Genomic DNA, 19,870 nt, shown 5'->3' with positions numbered 1-19,870 from the left:
GATCATGATTTATACCAGAAATGGGTACTGTATTAGTAGAGAGTTTGACCCTAATCACAGACCTTTTTGTGTGTGTTCTTTCATATTCTTGGCCCAAAATAGGGTGAATGGTATTATTGCAGTTTTTCACAACCATAGAATTGATAATTTTTTATTTGTGTAACATACTTAAAAGGCTACTATAAGAAACTTTTCTTCTTTACCATTTTTGTAGGCAATGCATAATATCGTCGGAAATTAAATAATTTATTTACGTAAGCACGGTAATAGTTACTAAAAAAAAAGATTTTAATAACGTAATGATTTGGGACCAAATGCTCTATTTTTATAAAGCAATGAAGGTCAAACTCATCTGATACCCATAAAAATGTTCATGTTGAAAGAGGTGTGTGGTTGAAAATGCAAATTTAACCAATAAATTAACAATGAAGAACAATCCTTGCCGTAGTTTAATTAGATTACTCTTTAATGGCACCTTCCCCTCCTTGCAGATGTGAACAGTGGTTACAGGTTGCACAACTGTGTTTAAATAAGCCACCAGTGTGTGTGTGTACAGCACAAGGAGCATCAGATAAAAATAAAAATTAATTTTTTTTTAGAAGTGCAGTAAAACTGAGGTGCAAAGCTTGAGTCCATCAATAGGTCTAACTGAATGAAAGTTATAGCAGCCACACTGGGACTTGCTGCTCTGCTCTAAACATGGCCTTCTTCACTGTCAAATGGAGCAATACAGTATTTAATCTTAGCTTCAAGGTTCATATCTGACATTTTAGCATTACTCAAGATCAACCTATTCATGAAGCAAAATGTCAACCAAAAATCAATTAACAAAATGCCATTCCCAACAACAACAAAAACTCTAGTGAAGTTATCAGACAGCATAACAATATTGTTTTCATTTACCCGAGGTATTCCTCCAAACATTTTTTTACTTTCTTAACAAATGTAGTTTTAAATTACTTTACGTGTACTGTAATTTATAATACAATACAGTTATGTAGTTTTTATTCATTATTCACAATTTATCATGTTTCTAAAGTGGTACTGAAATCTTTGAACCATTATTGATACAGTACTGTGTCTACTTTATACAGTACAGTAATCTGTACAAACACATCTACAATACTCATTACCAAATTCACTGTAATGAAACACATCAAGTTTCACAAGAAAAATATCACTTGGATGTTTTAAATAAATCTCAGGTTCTCTGAATCTGAAATACACACAAACATTTTAATAAAAAATTTATTGTAGAGATGAATGACTAAACCAAATTATGAGATGTTGCATTCTGTAGTCATTAAAAATAAGTAAAACTAAAAATAACAATTTAAGATAAAAATAAAAATAAACAATTATCCTCAATTTATTCCTGAGACACACAGTGAATCAGACTCTTGCTTGAAGGCTTCATAAATATACTTTTCACCTCATTCACCATTAAGTTTCCATCACATAATCTTCTGCAGAAGTTGTCCCACTGTGTACAGTCTCTTGTGGTTCATCTGACTCACACTAAAAGTTATTGGATATATGGTCTCTCCATTTTCTGTCTTCCACATTGCAACTGTAAATATTCATCAACCCATAATCCATTTTACACACACAGTACAATGTCAATTTACTGGACTAATTATTGCATATACTATACTGTGGGAATTCTGTATAGTGAAGCTTTTACCATTTTTTATCTCCAGGTACAGTACTGCACAATATAACCTCTAACTATAATGTATGGGGCACACATTGTCCCACAATGTGAAAAAATCACTGATTAGTTTTTACTTTCATCCAAAATACACCCTACTGTAGTTAATTATACAGTAGTATTAACATAATAATAATCATTTTAATGTTAATCAGAGGAGAGTCATGAGTGAATGCATTTGTACACCTGAGTAGTATTGTATTCTTAATGGTAATTTATGGAATACACAAAATAACCCATTAAAAATGTACAGGAAACCCCTGCACATACAGTACTTTACTTTAGTCAGCGAGTCATTGTGAACCACAATGTGTGAGGTTGAGAGCAATAAGAGAGGTGTTGGTAGCCTTCCTCCCTCATTCTCATCATATGTCCTACACTATTCATTAGTCTGACAACTAGCTGTAATAGTTTGATTATTAGTTTCACTGAATAAAATACTTTACCAAACATAAAAAAGCCTATTTGTGTACAACATTAATACCACTTGGTAACTCTACTACTGTACAGTACTTTCACACACAACATAATATATCTTTAGAATTAACCAAAATAAAGACAAAAGACAGTAGGGATTTAATGTGGTTTCCTCAATGATATTTTATTCCACCCGATGAAAAAATAAGAAATTAAGGAAATGGTAAAATTTTCACCACAGTAACTGGTATAAGCCATGGATGGGAGGCCACTGCTGACCTGCTCCTTCCCAACTACTAACCTTGCACACTTATGCCTTTTATGGCTGAAAATAATAATATTTTAATTGAATAACTTTTTTTGAATAGTAATAAAGACAGACTACAGCTCCATAATCTGATTGCCATCAAAATTTAATATGTTAATACTTCACAGTTTAACATGATGGTACTATTTCCTCCAGTAAGCTGTATATATAACTAACCATACTAATACATTTCGAACATTGTATTAACTGTTCATTAATACAGGGTATAAATTAATATTTTTCATCAATTCAGATTTAAAAATAAATTAAATTAAGATATGTAATTATAAATCTACATATTATTTGGCTGCCTGACAACAGGCATTTGTGTTTGTCAGTTGTGTATCTGTGTACAGCCTCACCCCTGCACTCTAATATCCCCTCCAGCTTATTCGTATTAAAAAAATATTGGGACGTATAAATTACCTGTACTATTTTTTTGGTAAACAAAGAAACCGGACATACTGCATAAAGACATTTAGCCCTTAACCATCAACTAAGTATTCTCTACTGCCCCACATGTGTGTGTGTGTGTGTGTGAAACACAAGGAAAATGAAACTTCCCGATGATGGTAACTGTCCCAACAACTAACTTCCCCTGATGATGGTAACTGTTCCTACAACTAACTTCCCCTGATGATGGTAACTGTCCCTACAACTAACTTCCCCTGATGATGGTAACTGTCCCTACAACTAACTTCCCCTGATGATGGTAACTGTCCCTACAACTAACTTCCCCTGATGATGGTAACTGTCCCTACAACTAACTTCCCCTGATGATGGTAACTGTCCCTACAACTAACTTCCCCTGATGATGGTAACTGTCCCTACAACTAACTTCCCCTGATGATGGTAACTGTCCCTACAACTAACTTCCCCTGATGATGGTAACTGTCCCTACAACTAACTTCCCCTGATGATGGTAACTGTCCCTACAACTAACTTCCCCTGATGATGGTAACTGTCCCTACAACTAACTTCCCCTGATGATGGTAACTGTCCCTACAACTAACTTCCCCTGATGATGGTAACTGTCCCTACAACAAACTTTCACTAATGATGGCCAATGTTTAAGGGTTAAATGATCCATACAATATCTAGCAGCCAAACTGTTCTGTTTGTCCAACACACAAGTCATACAGCCTCATAACAGAGATTATATATTCACTCAGTTTTGACCATTTTTGTATTACTTTTGTCAAAATGTAATTAAAGGAGAATCTCCCGTCTGTTCTTGCAATGTTTCTGATGTGCAGGTGTCCAATAACTTAACATACAGTACTTCTGTATTGTATTTCATACATACAGTATATTTAATCATAATGACTCACCCTGTATTAAAGTATATTAAGACCACAGTTTTCAGCGTCAGTTGTTACACGTCATCTAAAGTTTTTCTGTTGTAATTTTGTCTCCCAGCACATCTGTTAAACATCATGTATTCCTACAGTCACATACAAGTCACCATCTGTTGTATCTTCCTTCTTAGACTCATCACTGTCATCTATTCCAACTTTTACTTATACATAATTGTCCAGGTCGTCTTCCTTCACTTTCAAACCTTGGTCTGGTTTTTCTTCTTCCTTCACTTTCAAACCTTGGTCTGATTTTTCACATGAGAACTCTTCATCACAGTAAACTTCTTCTTCTTCTTTCACAATTTCATCAATTTCCTTGATTTTTCCTTGAAGTTCTTCATTAAATCCATCACTGTCTGAATTTTCTTCCTTTATAGGTATACCAAACACTTGCCATCCTTTACTAGAGACGTCAACATGAATGTTGTGTTTGTGAGTACAGGTATTAGGCTGGACCTGAAACACAAAAATATTTGTAGTGACCTTAACAGATAAGAACTGCTAGATACTGCCTCCTCTTAACATATATCCTACAAATAGCATCTCAATTTGTCCCTTGAGCACTGATGATATGACTCAGGTAATGGTAAAACATACTTTACTGCAACAATTCACCCCAAAAAGTAAATGTTTTCTCTACAATTTGTAATGTTAATTGTAATGAAGTTAATTCAATACAATATTGTACCATTAAATTTTGATTCAAGAACTGACATCCTTGTTTACAGACAAATACAATGTACTGTATATATGACTCCTGCTCCCACCTACAGTAGTCTGAAATCTCAACCATTAATGCATTACAGGTATCCCTCGTTTAATGGACAATAACTTAGCGATATTTGTGTTTACAATATAATACTTTTAACACCCTCTCTTGTCTAACGCTGTTTAGCGATGTTCGACTCACTGGGGATAGTTTGGGAGGGAAGACGGAAAAACTCCCAAGTGTGCATCAATACAATACAGTACTGTACTGTAATATAATGCAGCTTAGAAATAAAGAAAATATAATGTAAAACTATACAATAAGAAAAATGAAGAGCCTGTGTGGGAAGTGAAAGTGTGTGTTGAGACAGTGAGCTGTAAGTGAGGCCAGCCGCACTCTCCCTACCCTTCTGTGACGTCACGGCCTACACAGCCAGCAGTCACACACGTCTCTCGAGTCAGCCGAGTGACTGCCAGGTTGAACTGTGTCGCATGTATACTGTACCAGTTAATGTGAGGAATAAATAATAATAATAAAATACTGCCTTACCATTTGGCAATCATTTCACTCCACACAAGACCGTACACAGCTGGCAGATCTCCCACCTCCCCCACTGTGTGCGTTATTCCCGCACTAGAAGAAACTTTTATTCCCTTCATGTTTTTAACTTTGGGGTGAAATTTCAGTCATGCACCGGTCTTTCTCTTGCTGTTGTTAATACGTTTTTTAATAATGTTTAGACAATTTTAAGACCTTTTTCTTCTATGATATTTCCACCGGAAATTAAGGATAACCGAGATATTAATTTTTCAATGTTATTAGATTTGGTCAGCCAGTCATAAGTGTCGCCATTTGTTGTTTACGTCTCACAGAGAAGGTCTGACCACCCATAACGCAGTTGTTACGTTTTAAGTGCAGGAAAGTGGCATTCTTACCGTAGAACTCGGATACCTTCACACTGGTTACTCACCCAAGAGATTATGGTGTATCACTACGTAGAATTTTGCTCTGCTTCCGGCACTCAATGCGTTATGTACTTGATAAATGATGATTTAGTGAATTCCACTAACTTCCAACATCCATCTAAGTTATTGGTTATACTTTGTCATAACCAATGAGTCATTACCCTTGGTAATAATGATAATAGAGGGATCACAGATACGGGCAGATGATTGCACTTACGTTTATTTGGCACAATTCCATACACTGGACTTATAATTTGCATGGATAGGTCAGTCACTCACATTCACGCCACAGTACCGTAAGTTATAAGGGAGAGTTTGTCAACCTGGTGAATTAATCGTTTAGATCTATTAGGCCGGCCTGGAGTGCTCTTGTAGCAAACAGGCCCTCACCATTGATCACTTCCTTTACAGGATGTGTTAACTTGTCGCTGGACTTAACAAAAAAATCTCGGGGATTTGCACACACAGACCCGTAGCACTGGTAGGACTGTATGGCCCCTAATCTTAAGTCCGCGGAGCAGGAGGTCTTCTCTAACCCAAGGTCTAAAGCCCACTGGCTAAATTGGTTTTTTTGAGGCGTGAAGTGATGAACAGTACACCACTGTCTCACTGGCCTGCCCCCCCCTACATGTCCCAGTCATGGCTGGCCGGTTACCTTATCTCTACCGTAAACAAACATTTGGGATGGGTTGTGCGGGAGGCCCAACGCAACCCATGACAGCAGTGCTCCTTACCTCCGTGTTGGCTTCTTAAGAGTCTACAGTGCATATGCAGGAGGGGGGGGGCATAACAATAGGAGATAATAATTGGGCATTAGTTTTTTGTCTTAGCCAATGAACAATGCGTGGGTGTGTTGGGAGCGGAGATTTTATTTTTCAATACCAAAATAACCAGATATGGTTGAACAGGTGGAAAGAGCTGTGCCGACATTGTGACAGAGATTATTTTACGTCAATTGTAGAGTTTCATCAGTAAAACAGTGTTAGGTTAGGTTAGGCTAGGTCAGGTCAGGTTAGGTTTTGTTGGTTGGTATTTTATTTATATGATTTGGTTGAAAAATTTTTTTTGTAAAGATTGATGGGTAAGGGGGAGGGGGATCTAAAAAACTATTGATTTCTGGCTGAAATGAAAACCAAATTCGTTCAAAACTCATCAAATAACACCGGAAAAACATATTTTTAATATCCAAACAAAGACCGGTGCAGAAGTGAAATTTGACTTTTTTTTTTTTGGCATACTCTGTATGAACGATTGTGAGCATAAAAAATCTACATGAAATTACAAGTTGAACAATAACACAGCTCAGAGCGCAGCCTCACCTGCAGTGAGTGCTACTGGGTGGTGAGTTGGTGGATCCCTATTGTTAAACGAGGAATACCTGTACAGTATTAGGAGTCATTATACAAACACTCCTTTCATCTTGGATGATACAATGTAACTGATCTATTAACAGTTTATCTCATGTATTACAAAATACAGGAATTGAGAATACTCTTCCTACAGTATTACAATACTGTTCTTATATTGAACCTTTATATAGAAAATTATTAAAACATTCACCCTTTCGTTTACCTGGTGTAAAAAGTCACACTTTGAGCCAAATAAAAAACCTTGCCCAAGATAAATAAACAATATGTGTAGTGTCAATATATAACTGTACAAGGTAAAGTGACTACTGTACTGTACAACACTTACCAGCACTTCCTTGTCAAGTGTTTCCTCTCTCTGGCTTTCTGATGTTTTCTCTTTTGATCCTTTTCTCTTTGTTCTTGGTCCACTTTGTTGTTCATCTGGAAAAATAGTACAGGTTGACAATCCTTTATCCGAAATCCTTGGGGCCAGAGGCATTTCGGTTTTCGGAATTTTTCGGTTTTCAGAATGGTTAGTTTTTTTTTTGTGTATTAGCCCACCCAGGCATAGATCACTGACCCACATTGGGGCCTGGGGGTCCAAAATATAATAAAAATTATAATAATAATAATTCATAGGTCTAGGTCGTGTTTCATGCTGATGGCTTACTGCTGATACTATTAAAGAGGCAGTGGATACAGTTGGGAAATGGAAGGACAAAATAGAGGCAGGGGCCTGAGAGTGAACGTGGCAAAACAAAGAGTGTGGGTGAGAGACCCTTGGTGGAGAGTGGAAAATGGCCATGAGCTGCCGGCAACAAAGGTGTTGGCAGTGACTCAATAATGTGCAACAAGTGTGGAAGGTGGGTACACAAGAGGTGTTGTGGCAGACTATGGGATGTTGCTGACTTTAATTGTTCTCTATGTGCAGGTAACCATGTGCCCACAGCAAGGCTGGGGAACTAAACATTGTGTATATGTTGATGTGTTCTGTTACCTGGGTGACATGATCAGTGCTGGTGGGAGTGCTGAAGCCTGCTCAGTTGCAAGTGGCTGCTGCAGGAAGTTTAGGGAGCTGCTGCCTTTATTGATGACAAAAGGACCTTCCCTCTGAGTGAAAGGATGATGTATGTGGTTGGTGTGAGAAGTGTGATGTTGTATGGCAGTTAAAGATGATGACATAAGTACTGCAGACTTGAGCCAGCCAAAATGAGAATGCTGAGGTGTATGGAACTGAGAAGCTGTCTATCAACTTGGTTTTATTCAATGTGCAAGTGTTATATGCTTTATATTAAACCCTAAATATGTGTGACTAATTTGGTGCCAACATTCATGGTGTATTACAGTAGCTAGGTCCAGGAGACACCAAGCACTTCAGCTTTACCTTCTAAAAGTTTATTTTTTAATGACCTTAACTTGCACAAACTTAACTTTTGGTTAAATTAAAATACTGTATTGGCTTTTATATACAGTACAGTACTATATGACCACAGTACTGTAGTTGTATTTACCTTGATCCTCAGTTTGTATTTGAGTCACATCTTGTGCCAATATCTTTCTCTTTCTTGTTTTATTTGCTGGTCTGCCCTTATTGCTCCCAGGAGGTGCACCATCTTCTGAGGTTGATGGAGTTGTTGGTCCAGCATCTGGCTGTTGTCTGTAAATACAGTAACAACATTCTCTTATAATCACACATAACTCTTCCATTTTTCATAAACATTTAACAATAGTTTTTTGCTGTGGTAGCAACTCCACACATGAATGACTCACACACTGATGGAGAAACATATAGTTTCATGTTACGCTGGCATATACTTGTATAGATACACTGACCCTTGAAACAGGAACAGACAATCACAAACTCAATTGAAAAGTTTTACTTCTCAAATAATAAAATAAAGAAAATATCATTGCATACACTAAACACCTTTGTTCCAGACAGCACATGGCCATTGGCCATTTTCCTCTTTCCACAATGGGTCCCTCCCTCACTTACACCACGAATTAATACCGGTACCTTTGTTTCTGCCACATTCATTCTCAGTCCCTTTGTCTCTATTCCACACTTCCATTTCTTAAAATTCTTCACTGCCCCTTTATTACTATCTGCTATGAGCACTAAATCATCAGCATAAAACAACTGTCAGGACAGGCCAGTATCATATATTTTGTCTCCATTATATATACAGGTACAGTAATGCCATATTTCATAAGAGTAAACTGTATTTTGAATTATACTCCAGAGTGAAAGCAATGCTGTATACCAGTACAGTAAATACCATATATGGAATATTTTGTTGTCTCCAGATGAAACCATTCTGCTTAAGGGAGGAAAACCTATGTAAATTTTACTATATAGGTGATGATATCAAATGGACATCTAAAATGCATTTACTGTACAGTATTACTAAACTACAATATGAAATACAGTACAGGTTGTACCTCTCTAGTCCGGCAACCTCGGGACCTGACCGGTGCCGGACCATGGAAATTCACCCATTTCCTGGATAGATAGTGACTTGTGCTTATGCTTGGAAGCACTAGCACCACTTTCTCTGCTTCATGGTCTCTTTGAAGACATATTGAAGGGTTAAATGTCGTACAGTAACTTCTCAAATTTCGCGAGTTTTTAATTCGACCTTTTCTATTTGAACACAAAAAAAACTTAAAAATTTTGACGGCGGAAACTCGAATTTTGACGGGTTTGAATGGCCCACCAACGTTCAGACGACGTGCACAATCGTGTAAACAGCGTCATTTCTCTTATGTACACAGGATTCATTATTTTTTATGACAAAGTCTTTTTTATTGAATTAATGTTTGTGTGCAAAATGAGCAATACAATTTATTAATAATACGTAGAATATTAAAACACGAGGAAATGAGACAGCATTGTTTTCGTTGATTAAAAACCAGTGACTGACTGGTTCTACATATAAAACTGAAGAAAATAAGACCTTGGTTGTAGCTGTAGTAAAATTAATATGGTTGTTTTAAGTAATGTTATTTAATGTTAATAAATGGAACAAAAGAAGTAGCTAACGATACTGGTAAAGAAAAAAAAGAGAGATCGTGTATGTAAGTGCGCACGTGATAACACATCTTCATGACTTTACATAAGAATATGAAAGCAACACTTATTTACTGTTCATATATATTTTAATTAATGTTTCTGAATTTGTTTTTGTTGAATTAATGTTTGTGTGTGCAAAATTAACAATACAATTTATTAATAATACGTGGAATATTAAAACACACGAGGAGACGAGACAGCTGCCGGCATTGTTTTTGTTAAAGCTTACAAAACCAGTGACTGATTGGTTCTACATATAAAACTGAAGAAAATAAGACCCTGATTGTAGCTGTAGTAAAATTAATGTAAAAAAAAATTAATATGGTTGTTTGAAGTAATGTTATTTAATGTTAATAAATGGAACAATATAAGTAGCTAACCATTAATGGTAAAGAAAAAAAGTGAGACTGCGCGTATGTAAGTATGCACATGTGAAAACATATCGTCATTACTCTACATAAGAATATGAAAGCATCTCTTATTTACTGCTCATATGTATTGAAGGGTTAAATGTTTTACTCTGTATAGACAAGCAGAGAGAGAGAGAGAGCAGACCGAACTGCCAAATGTAAACAAACCTTAATTTCCCGCGGCTTTGTTGTTGTTTTTTTACGGGGATTAGCCCACCCGGGCATAGGTCACTGACCCACATTGGGGCCTGAGGGGCAAAAATTTAATACTCATGTAATAATAATAATAATTCGGATAAGTTTAAAAAAAAAAAAGCTGCCTATCTACCTATTGGGCAAACTAAAATCGTTCCGGACCACAGAATGCCGGACTAGAGAGGTACAACCTGTAGAAGAAATACACATAAATAACAAAATTAATTCAATATCAAATGATACCTTATGTACAAAAGTGATTCCTTTTGTTGGTCAGGATTCTCCTGTATCGCTGGGCCACATTCTCTGACTATCTCTCGTACAAGTCTTTTATTATTTCTTTTATCGGCTCGTATCTTCCGAGTGATAGACGCCGGTTTCTCTGTAAGAACGGGATGATTTAATAAACTCGGTACAGTACTAATAATTTGTGTGCGGTATCAGACACATGGTTTCATTACTGGTTTATAAAAGAAACACTCCCAGCATTGTTGGTGAAGCAAGGAAGATACACCAACTAACTGATAAGGTCTCTTGCACCATCCCCACACAACTAACATCAAGGTAACCATTCAATGTTTCTTTATTTTCAGAAGCATTATTCCCAATATTTTATGTTATTTGGACCCATTTGGGGATGTTCCAGCCTAACTTTGAGTGAGCTGGTCCTAATTGTTGAAAACAAAAATAAATAAATAAATAAATTATAATAAAATAATTAATTCATAAGAAAACACATAAATTACACTTCTTTCATTTCCATGTAGTGGGAAGTTATCTTTGCTTTCAGGACCAATTACTACAGTACATATACTGTACTGTATAATATTATCCTGTACTAAACTATATCATGTAAAAACTGATGACTGATAGTGCAAGAGGTAAATTTTTCTTCCAGATTTGACCTAATTTTTTAAAGGATGATACTGCAGTGTATTGGTCAGATAATGAAGATTGTTATGACACTGAAATGTTTACCCTAGAAACATATTTTGACAAGAGTTGAGCTTTACCATGCCGGTATATGTGAACAAATAGATAAAATTACAATTTAAACCCCCCAAAAATGCACGAGTTTTTAGTACTTTTAATGCTTAAAAAGACAAACATAAGCTGATGCAAGGGATTGAGATATTTTCTTGAAATGTGCATGATATGGCTGTAAATACCATTATGCCAACTGAATTTTGGCATATGACTCATAATGTATGCAGCTTTTATAAATAAATTAACTACTCTATGCTATACATTTTCACCCTACACAAAAAGAGACGCTGAAAAATGCTTTGGTTAACTCCTTTAAGTCTTCCAATTAGACAGACTGTGTAGAATACAGGAGGATTTTCAAATGACAAAATGGGACTCGGGAGTAATGTGCCTTAACATAACTTGGCACCTGTCTTAAAACTTGGGTGAAGTAAACCTAATCTTACTGGCAACTTATAAATTAATGAAAGCTACTTTGGGAATCTAAAAAAGTAAAAGTATTATTACCTCACAAGTCTCTTTTTTTTTTTGGGTGTGTGGAGGGGGAAGGTTTTGCATGTAATTTAATATAATGTTTCAAGTAACTGTTACCGAAAGGAGAATAGGCATAGATATTTGTAAGACTAAGACTTTGAATTAAATTGTTTAATTTTTTTCAGTCAGACCTTTTGCTACCTGTTGGTTTTCTTTCTTAAATACATATTATTTGGAAAAGGGCTGCTTAATCCTTTCCTACTGTATGCCACAAATAGTACATCTCTATTATTCATCATTAAAACACTACAGGGCACTTGGTCATTTATTTCAATGCAGGTTATTAGGGTTACCGTAGTATTATTTCAGTAGTGTAAATCACAAAACATTGCATGATAAAGGATATTAAGCTTATATAGTCAGAGTTGCCAACCTAATATATCTGTGTCTCTACGTACTTGTTCATTCCAATTCCCATTGAACCCAAGGATCGCAATACCTTTTCTGATGGATGTACCTTAAAGCATGAATTATATTTCATTATCATTTAATAGTCATATACACAACTGGTACACTTGCTGCAGCAATATAAAACAAGTAGGCACAGGGTATTTAATATAGAGCCACAAATAAAGTCTGGTTCAGACTGACAATTGCTTCCTTCAGTCAGGATCGAGTCCCTCTAGAAATTAGTGCCAGACATATAACAGTCAAGATGTACTACAGGTATATAATAATATTTTCATAAGTAAAAATACCCAGTACTTGCCAACAGTGAGTAACAGAGACGTGACCGATCGCCCAAGTGGCTAACGAGTCAATCAGTGATGAAGAGGATAAAAGTGAAAAAATAAAAGTAAAAATGTCATACAAGTCTACAATTAGGTAAGTATATAAACTATGCTGTAATACAGTTCAGCATGAATCAAGGGCAGCATTCTCAGTTGTCATGCCCTATGGTGTGCCCAGCCATCGGGCACCATACGCTTGTGTGGGGCGGGGTGGGGGTCATTCAAGAACATGCTTTGGGCAATAAGATGGGTCAGAACAAGGTCACCAACACTTTTTCACACAAATTTCATAAAGTAGTCCATTAACAATCTTACAACAACTTGATAGCTTAGGTTAGGTTACTAACCAAACCATTTCTGTCACAAATTAAGAGTTTTTGAGATACGCTCCCACCCCCATCTCAGAATCTTAGATTTGCTGTAAAAATTGAAGTAAAAAGTGCTCAAAACACACACACACAAAAAAAAACACTGGAAAACCGATTTTGAATCTAACCTAACCTACTCTTACCAGGGTTCAACAGCCGTTCAATGCTTCTGGGTATGTACCACCACTTATGAACATACATTATAAAGTGTTAAATATCCCTCTTAAATGTATTTGTGCCAGAAATGCCATAGAAGAAAAGTTTCTTAGAATTGTCAAAACAACCGACTGCAACTATAAAATTCACGAGATTCATAGTAGCCAGGTTTCGACTTATCCATAAAAAATAAGTTTTTTGCATAATTCGGACTATTCTAAGACACTTTTCTTCTATAGCATTTGTCGTAAATTTCTATTTTTCGAGTATTTTAATAGATAAAATTACCACCAATATTACTATAGTCAGATCTGCCATAACGCGATAGTTGTTCTTGTAAAACCTCGCGTTGTAGAAATTCGCGCAATAGAAATAACAGGGCTTATGGAGAAAATAGGGTTAGGTGCAGATTACTTGAAATAGAAAAAAAATTTAGTAGTTAGCCTAACACAAAGGATAGCATAGTCTAAATAAATGTTACATTCATATCTAATAATGAAATCATACAATAAATGTTACACTTTACCTTGAAAAAATTTGAATATAACTTGATGGGGGAGAAGGGTGGTTTGAGGTTGAGGAGTCATGCAGACAGGAGTTGATAGTTGTCATCATCAGTACTGTATCATCATCATCAGGTGCAGTTTTGGTTGCATGGGAGGGACGAAAAAAACGTCTAATTCCATAAGTGGATGGCTGTGGTTCAGTGTCTTCAGTCTGCTTCTTGGGGGTTGGCTTAAAAAAGACGTCTAATGTTTGCCGCTTTGCCATCTTTCTTCTTTCACAAAGAAGCTGTTCATAAGGTGCCAAAAAAGATTTAACACCACGAACTGCAATCCTGCTCCTTTCTGCATTGTAGTCATTGTCTTCCAAGAGCTGCAACTGCTTCTTAACTTCCCTCAGCATAGAAGACAAAAGAGAAGTGGGAAGCTCTCGTGGTTTTGCATCCTGGACTTCATCTTCGGCATCGTCAATTTCCCCAGCAGCAACAAGTTGTTGTAGATCAGCTGTAGAGAGGTCTTCACAGTGGGACTCGAGCAGTTCCTCAACATCAGCACTTTCCACTTCAGCAAAGCCAACTTGCTTTGCAAGAGAAACACAATTCTCTTTTATTTTGGGGAGCTCCTCTGATGTATCAAAGCCTTTAAAATCATGAATGAAATCTGGGAGAAGCTTCCGCCAAACTCCGTTCAAGCAGTCCTTACTTACATCGCCCCAGGCCTCCACAATGATGTCAATTGCATGTTTGATGTTGAAACTTTTCCAAAAATGAAGAACACTGGCCTTATCATTTCCTTCAGTAGCTGCAATAAGTTTCTTAAATGTACGCCTCAAATAATAGGCTTTGAAGGCTGCTATTACTCCTTGGTCCATTGGTTGAAGGAGAGATGTTGTATTTGGAGGTAGAAAGAGCACTTTGATATTGTCAGAAAGCTCAGCAATGGTGGGAGGGTGGCTTGGCGCATTATCTAAAATGAGGAGAATCTTAAAATCTATTTTCTTCTTCTTGCAATAACTTTTAAAAACATTTTCAAAAACATCCACAAGAAGGTCAGAAAAAATTTGTCCCGTCATCAAACCTTTTTTGCTTGACCTAAAGTGAACACCTAGAGTAGACTTTATGTAACCCTTTAAAGCTCGCGGGTTGACAGAGTGATACACCAGCACAGGCTTAAGCTTTAAGTCTCCACTAGCATTTGCACCCAACAACACTGTCACGCGGTCCTTCGCAGCCTTAAAGCCTGGAGCATGTGCTTCATTCTTGGAAATGTAAGTTCTTGTTGGCATGCGCTTCCAGTATAAACCCGTTTCATCCAAATTAAAAATTTGGTCTAAGGTGTAGCCTTCTTCCTGAATCAATTTCTTTACAGTGGGAGGAAATGCCCGCGCACTTGCTTCGTCGGCACTTGCTTCACCACATAACTTTACATTATGAAACGCATAGCGGTTCTTAAAACCAGAAAACCATCCACTACTAGCACTAAAGGCAACCACATCAGCAGGATTTTCAGCTTTTTTCTTTAGGTCCTCATATATTGATAAGGCTTTCTCTTTAATGGTGAGGAAGCTGGTCCCAGATCGCCTTTTCAATTGATCTTCTATCCAAACACTTAGAAGCCCTTCCATCTCCTCAAGTTCCTTTGGCCGTGATCTCACACTTTTACTAGCACTCAAGCTTCTTCCAGCAATACAGCTTGCTTTAATCTTTCCTGCATTCTCTCTAATGGTGCGTAAAGTAGACTCCTTTATTCCCGTTGCACGGACAATATCACGTGTTCTTTCCTTACGTTCAAAACGCTTGATAACATCAAGCTTCCCTTCAAGTGTTATAGCCTTTCTTTTACGATCACCACCGAGAATGAGATCACCTGAACGCTTCTTGGAGGTATTATTCTTTTCCATATTCACAGTTAATACCACAAATTTTGAGAAATAGTAAGCAAAAATCACTGAGGACGCTTCCAAACAACCCCGCGCTTCAACTGATCGTGTGAATGTGTGATGGAAACAGAGTGCAGGTGTAAAACACATTTTTTTCTTTTATTTAAAATTTTACAATTTACATATACAGGTATACATAAATATTAAATTAATTATTTCTGCAATTTTTCACAAACAAAACACATGAATCAATTGAACATGTGATGTCGAACGTGAACTGTAAACACTGCATAACCCCGCGCCAAGCAACAGTACACTTTAATGTGTACACACACACACACACACACACATACAATATCACACAGTAAATTCTATATGATCAATGATATATAGCAACGTGAAAACGTGAAACAATGTTCACCTGTAACCAGGCGAAGGTCGTTAGACTGTATCCAGTCAAGCGCCCTTCGCGCAAGCAACTGAACCTCCTTGTCCTGAGGAAGTTTTTTGACTCCTCAGGAATCACGGGGGTGACAAGGGTCGTCCGCAGAGACAGCGGTGGCCTTATCGTCACCTTCGCGAAATGGGGAGAGGCCCAGCAATTAGAAAACCTAAGAGAAATCAACGGGATCCAGATCCTAGTTGAAGCCTGCATAGAGGACAACTTGGTTTTGGGAGTCATCTCCTACACCGAAATTGAACACCTAGAAAAAGAAGAACTGGCCGCCCAAGCCAAGCGGCTAACAAGCCGATCAGTGGCGAAGAGGATAAAAGAGCTGATTGGAGACCAGCTCTCAATAGTACGGAAGCTGACCAGACAACTGCACTGGTTGGCTACCCCAAGAGACTACCAAGCACCGTTTTGCTGGGATGGGAGAAGATCCCAGTAAGACCGTATCAACGAAGGCCTACAAGATGCTACAAATGCCAGAGGTACGGCCATCTGGCGCGGAAGTGTCGTCCTCGGGAGGTCTGTTCCAGTTGCGGGACACCCGGGCACAGGACACCAACTGCTCGGAGGCCGCCAAGAAGTGCGCAGCTTTTGGTGGCCCTCACTCCTCCGACCGGGAGTGTCCCAAGTGGAGGGAGGAGTGTAGGGTAGCTAAGCTGCGAAGTAAGGAAAAATTGAGCTACAAGGAGGCTCTCCTTGTAGTGAAAACTGAAGTAAAGACGAACCAAGACCCGAGCAAGACCACAACAAATAAAAATCAAGACCCCAAGAAGACCACGGAAAAAAAAGAAGCCGAAATTAAACCCGATTTTATAACACTATCATTAATACCGTTTATAGACGTGTGTGAGAATATTCCAGAACAAGACTAAGAAGAAGAATGGAAATTGAAAAGTAAAAGAAGAAACAAGAAAAGGAAGAAGTCCAAAGAAAATGACTCTACAAACAAACAGCTTCGGCCGAAATAGCCTAACGGCGAAGTGGCCAGTAATCCCCAATACAATACAAAACGTGAGACACAGCTCCCTCAGCTGGTTACCATGGAAACATAGACACGCTACCGTCACGCGCCCCGGGTTTTTAGTTAGCCGCATTGCCAAAAGATGGCGGTAATAGGAGCTCAGTGGCTCACGTTTTTTTATCGGTAAAGGTAGACGCTTTCCCGTCTCTCTTATTATAGTCTTTGTCCTTGATGTCCAGTATTACTTCCTTATTAGATAGTCCCTGATCGTGACGTCACTAGTCAACCATTTGTCTGAGTGACGCCGTGAGGGAAGGTTGTGTGTGAGAAAATGCTAGGGTAAGCAAATGACGCTGGTAAGATCTCTGATGAAGCTGGAGTAAGAATATTAATATCATTTTATTATTCATTTAACATAATTATAAAATAGGAAGTAATTAACAAAATATTATTTTAACTTACCATTTTTAACATAGTTCAATGGAATTCTTCTTGGCTTACGAGCAAAATGATCAGTAACTTTGGTGTAAAATTCTGGCTTGCTCTGAAGATTATGCAATACTTCTTTTTCAATTGATAGAAGGGCTAAACTTTGCAATCTTTCTTGACCTTGAAAATTTCTTGAGTACGTTTTAATTCGCTTCAAAGCAGAGAAGCTGCGCTCTACAGATGCAGTCGTTGCTGGAACTGTTAAAATTAATTCACAAAGTCTTGCTACTTCATTGTAAGCCTTTTCCAAGTCATTCAGCTTTATAAAACTTAAAATTTCTGTTATAGTTTTATCTTTGAATTCCTCTGACATGTAAACAACTCTAAGTTGCGATTTCAGTGATAAAAAATCAAAGAAATTATCATAGCTACACTTCAGCGATTGAAAAGCAAGCTCTGGAAATTGCCCAAACTTAGTAAACTCACAGAATGATGGAGAGTGTAAAAGCTCTAAGAATCTTAATGAATCCAAATTTGCAAATCTGATATTAACCTGGTTAAGTATCGTGTCATATATTTCTACATAAAGTCGTGAGAATGACGTCTTCACATCAACATTTCCTTTTTGTCTCTTAAATCTGGGTTCATTTTCATTTATGTGATCACAGTTCTTTGTTGTTTCCCAAATGTTCTCAAACTCTTCTCTCTTCTGTTCCAAAGCCAGGCGAAAATCATTCACTTTTTTGACACAATAACCAACATCATGAATTTTTGCTTGCAGTATATCAAATAGTGTATCTGACAATGGGAAAAATGATGCAAAAAGATTTAAGAGAAAGCAAAAATTAAAATCAGTCATCGATGATAAAAATCCCCCTGCACGGTTATATGACTCTTGATCCCACTCAGATTCGGGATCTCTCATTTTCTCGAATACAGCGATAAGGGATTCTTTACACTCAAACACAGTTTCAACTAGTCTTGATGCATAATTCCAACGAGTGGCTGACACTTTCGGAAGTTTTCTCGTGGTCATTTCTTGATTAAGAGCGTGTGTTCTTTTGGTAGATTTACTGAAAAAGGCTGACAATCCATTCAAGGTCATGAAAAATACTTTGCATTTACTTATTTTTGCCATTGCTTGTGATAAAACTAAATTTAGTCTGTGGGCAAAACAGTGTATGAATAAAGCAGTTGGATATTTTCCCTTAACTCTTGACTGCAGGCCATTCAACTCCCCAGCCATGACAGCAGCACCATCATAGGTCTGAGCAACTATTTTGCTTTCACATTCATATTTTTGCATAAGATTTGTAACAAATGTGTAAAGTGCTTCTGCTGTTCTATCTTGAGAGACGTTTTCAAACCCTAAGAACCGTTCATATACCTTGTTATCCAATGAATACCGAAACACATATGACAACTGACATAAATTGGTAATGTCAGTGGCTTCTTCAAGCATTACTGAAATGAATTTTGCATGTTGGATCTCTTTTTTAATTTCATCAAGCATAACATATGACACAGATTCTATGAGGTCGTTTTGTATTAAATTGGACAGTCCACTGAAAGTTGTAGCATTGTCAAGGAATCCTCTTAACTGTCCATCATATTTGCTTAGCACGTCAATAAATTCGACATAGTTGCCTTTGTTTACTGAACTAGTGGCCTCATCATGACCTCTAAATGCTTGCTCTGTTTTTGCTAAGTAACATACTGTATCAATATAACGTTTCATGATTTCTCTGTTCCTTTTAACAAGCTGATTATGTTGATTGTCACGAACTCTCTTTTGATCACTCAACATATAGTCAATCCTTGCTTTACCAAAAGTTTTTTCAGATATTACAGCCTTCAAGTGACTTTCTGATAGGCTGTGCTTTTTTACTGCTTTATGTACATTTGACAAATCATTATATCCGTAAGTATTCCATACATTTTTATCATTTGAAAAAAGAAGACATGCCCAACAATAAACTCTTTGTGCACTAGAACATCCAGCAAGCCAGTCATTGATCATGTACATTTGATTGTTAAATTTTCGAACACAGTTTTTTACTTTTAAGCTAATGCTCAATTTAGGAATATGCCTGCCATTTTCCACAATAACTTTCTTACTTGTAAAGTCACGAGATCTAAAAGAATTCTTTAGTAGATCACATACAGTGCATGCACATGCTGAACTTTGCTCCTCCTGCGACTGCATTTTCAGTTTGGGGGTATATTAATCCAAATAAATGCGTCGCACTCACACATCATGACCTCTGAAAGTCAACTGAATTTCTTACGTTGAGTGTTGACATAGACCGTAGCCTCATACAGTGATACCATCTCTTTCAAAACAAAATCTATCAATTCGAAAAAAGTTTATAGCCAT

General features: G+C 37.2%; 1 protein-coding gene across 2 annotated transcripts; it reads right to left on the bottom strand.

Annotated features, from left to right (window-relative positions):
• Positions 1 to 990: 990 nt before the first annotated feature.
• On the bottom strand, positions 991 to 19,596 carry LOC121875367 (zinc finger MYM-type protein 1-like). 2 transcript variants are annotated; one of them, XM_042379915.1, is made up of 6 exons: positions 17,527 to 19,596; positions 10,738 to 10,876; positions 8,328 to 8,473; positions 7,163 to 7,257; positions 4,033 to 4,249; positions 991 to 3,996 (listed from the first exon to the last, which is right to left on the bottom strand). In XM_042379915.1, exons 1-6 carry the CDS (start codon positions 19,517 to 19,519, stop codon positions 3,956 to 3,958), a joined length of 2,631 nt encoding a protein of 876 aa, XP_042235849.1. In that variant the 5' UTR covers positions 19,520 to 19,596; the 3' UTR covers positions 991 to 3,955. The 2 variants fall into 2 exon arrangements, with proteins under 2 accessions (XP_042235849.1, XP_042235848.1); XM_042379914.1 differs by having other exon boundaries at positions 991 to 4,249.
• Between the last annotated feature and the right edge of the window lie 274 nt (positions 19,597 to 19,870).

The sequence above is a fragment of the Homarus americanus genome, unplaced genomic scaffold, assembly GCF_018991925.1.
Source record: "Homarus americanus isolate GMGI-L3 unplaced genomic scaffold, GMGI_Hamer_2.0 scaffold56241, whole genome shotgun sequence".
NCBI lineage: Eukaryota > Metazoa > Arthropoda > Malacostraca > Decapoda > Nephropidae > Homarus > Homarus americanus.
This window is presented reverse-complemented; position numbering and strand designations above follow the sequence as displayed.

Coding starts and splice junctions, on each gene's coding strand:
- LOC121875367 (XM_042379914.1), bottom strand. CDS start 19,519: ATGTACATGATCAATGACTGGCTTGCTGGATGTTCTAGTGCACAAAGA. Junction 10,877..17,526: donor ATTGAACTATGTTAAAAATG/GTAAGTTAAAAT, acceptor CCGTTCTTACAG/AGAAACCGGCGTCTATCACT. Junction 7,258..8,327: donor AATACAAACTGAGGATCAAG/GTAAATACAACT, acceptor CTATTTTTCCAG/ATGAACAACAAAGTGGACCA.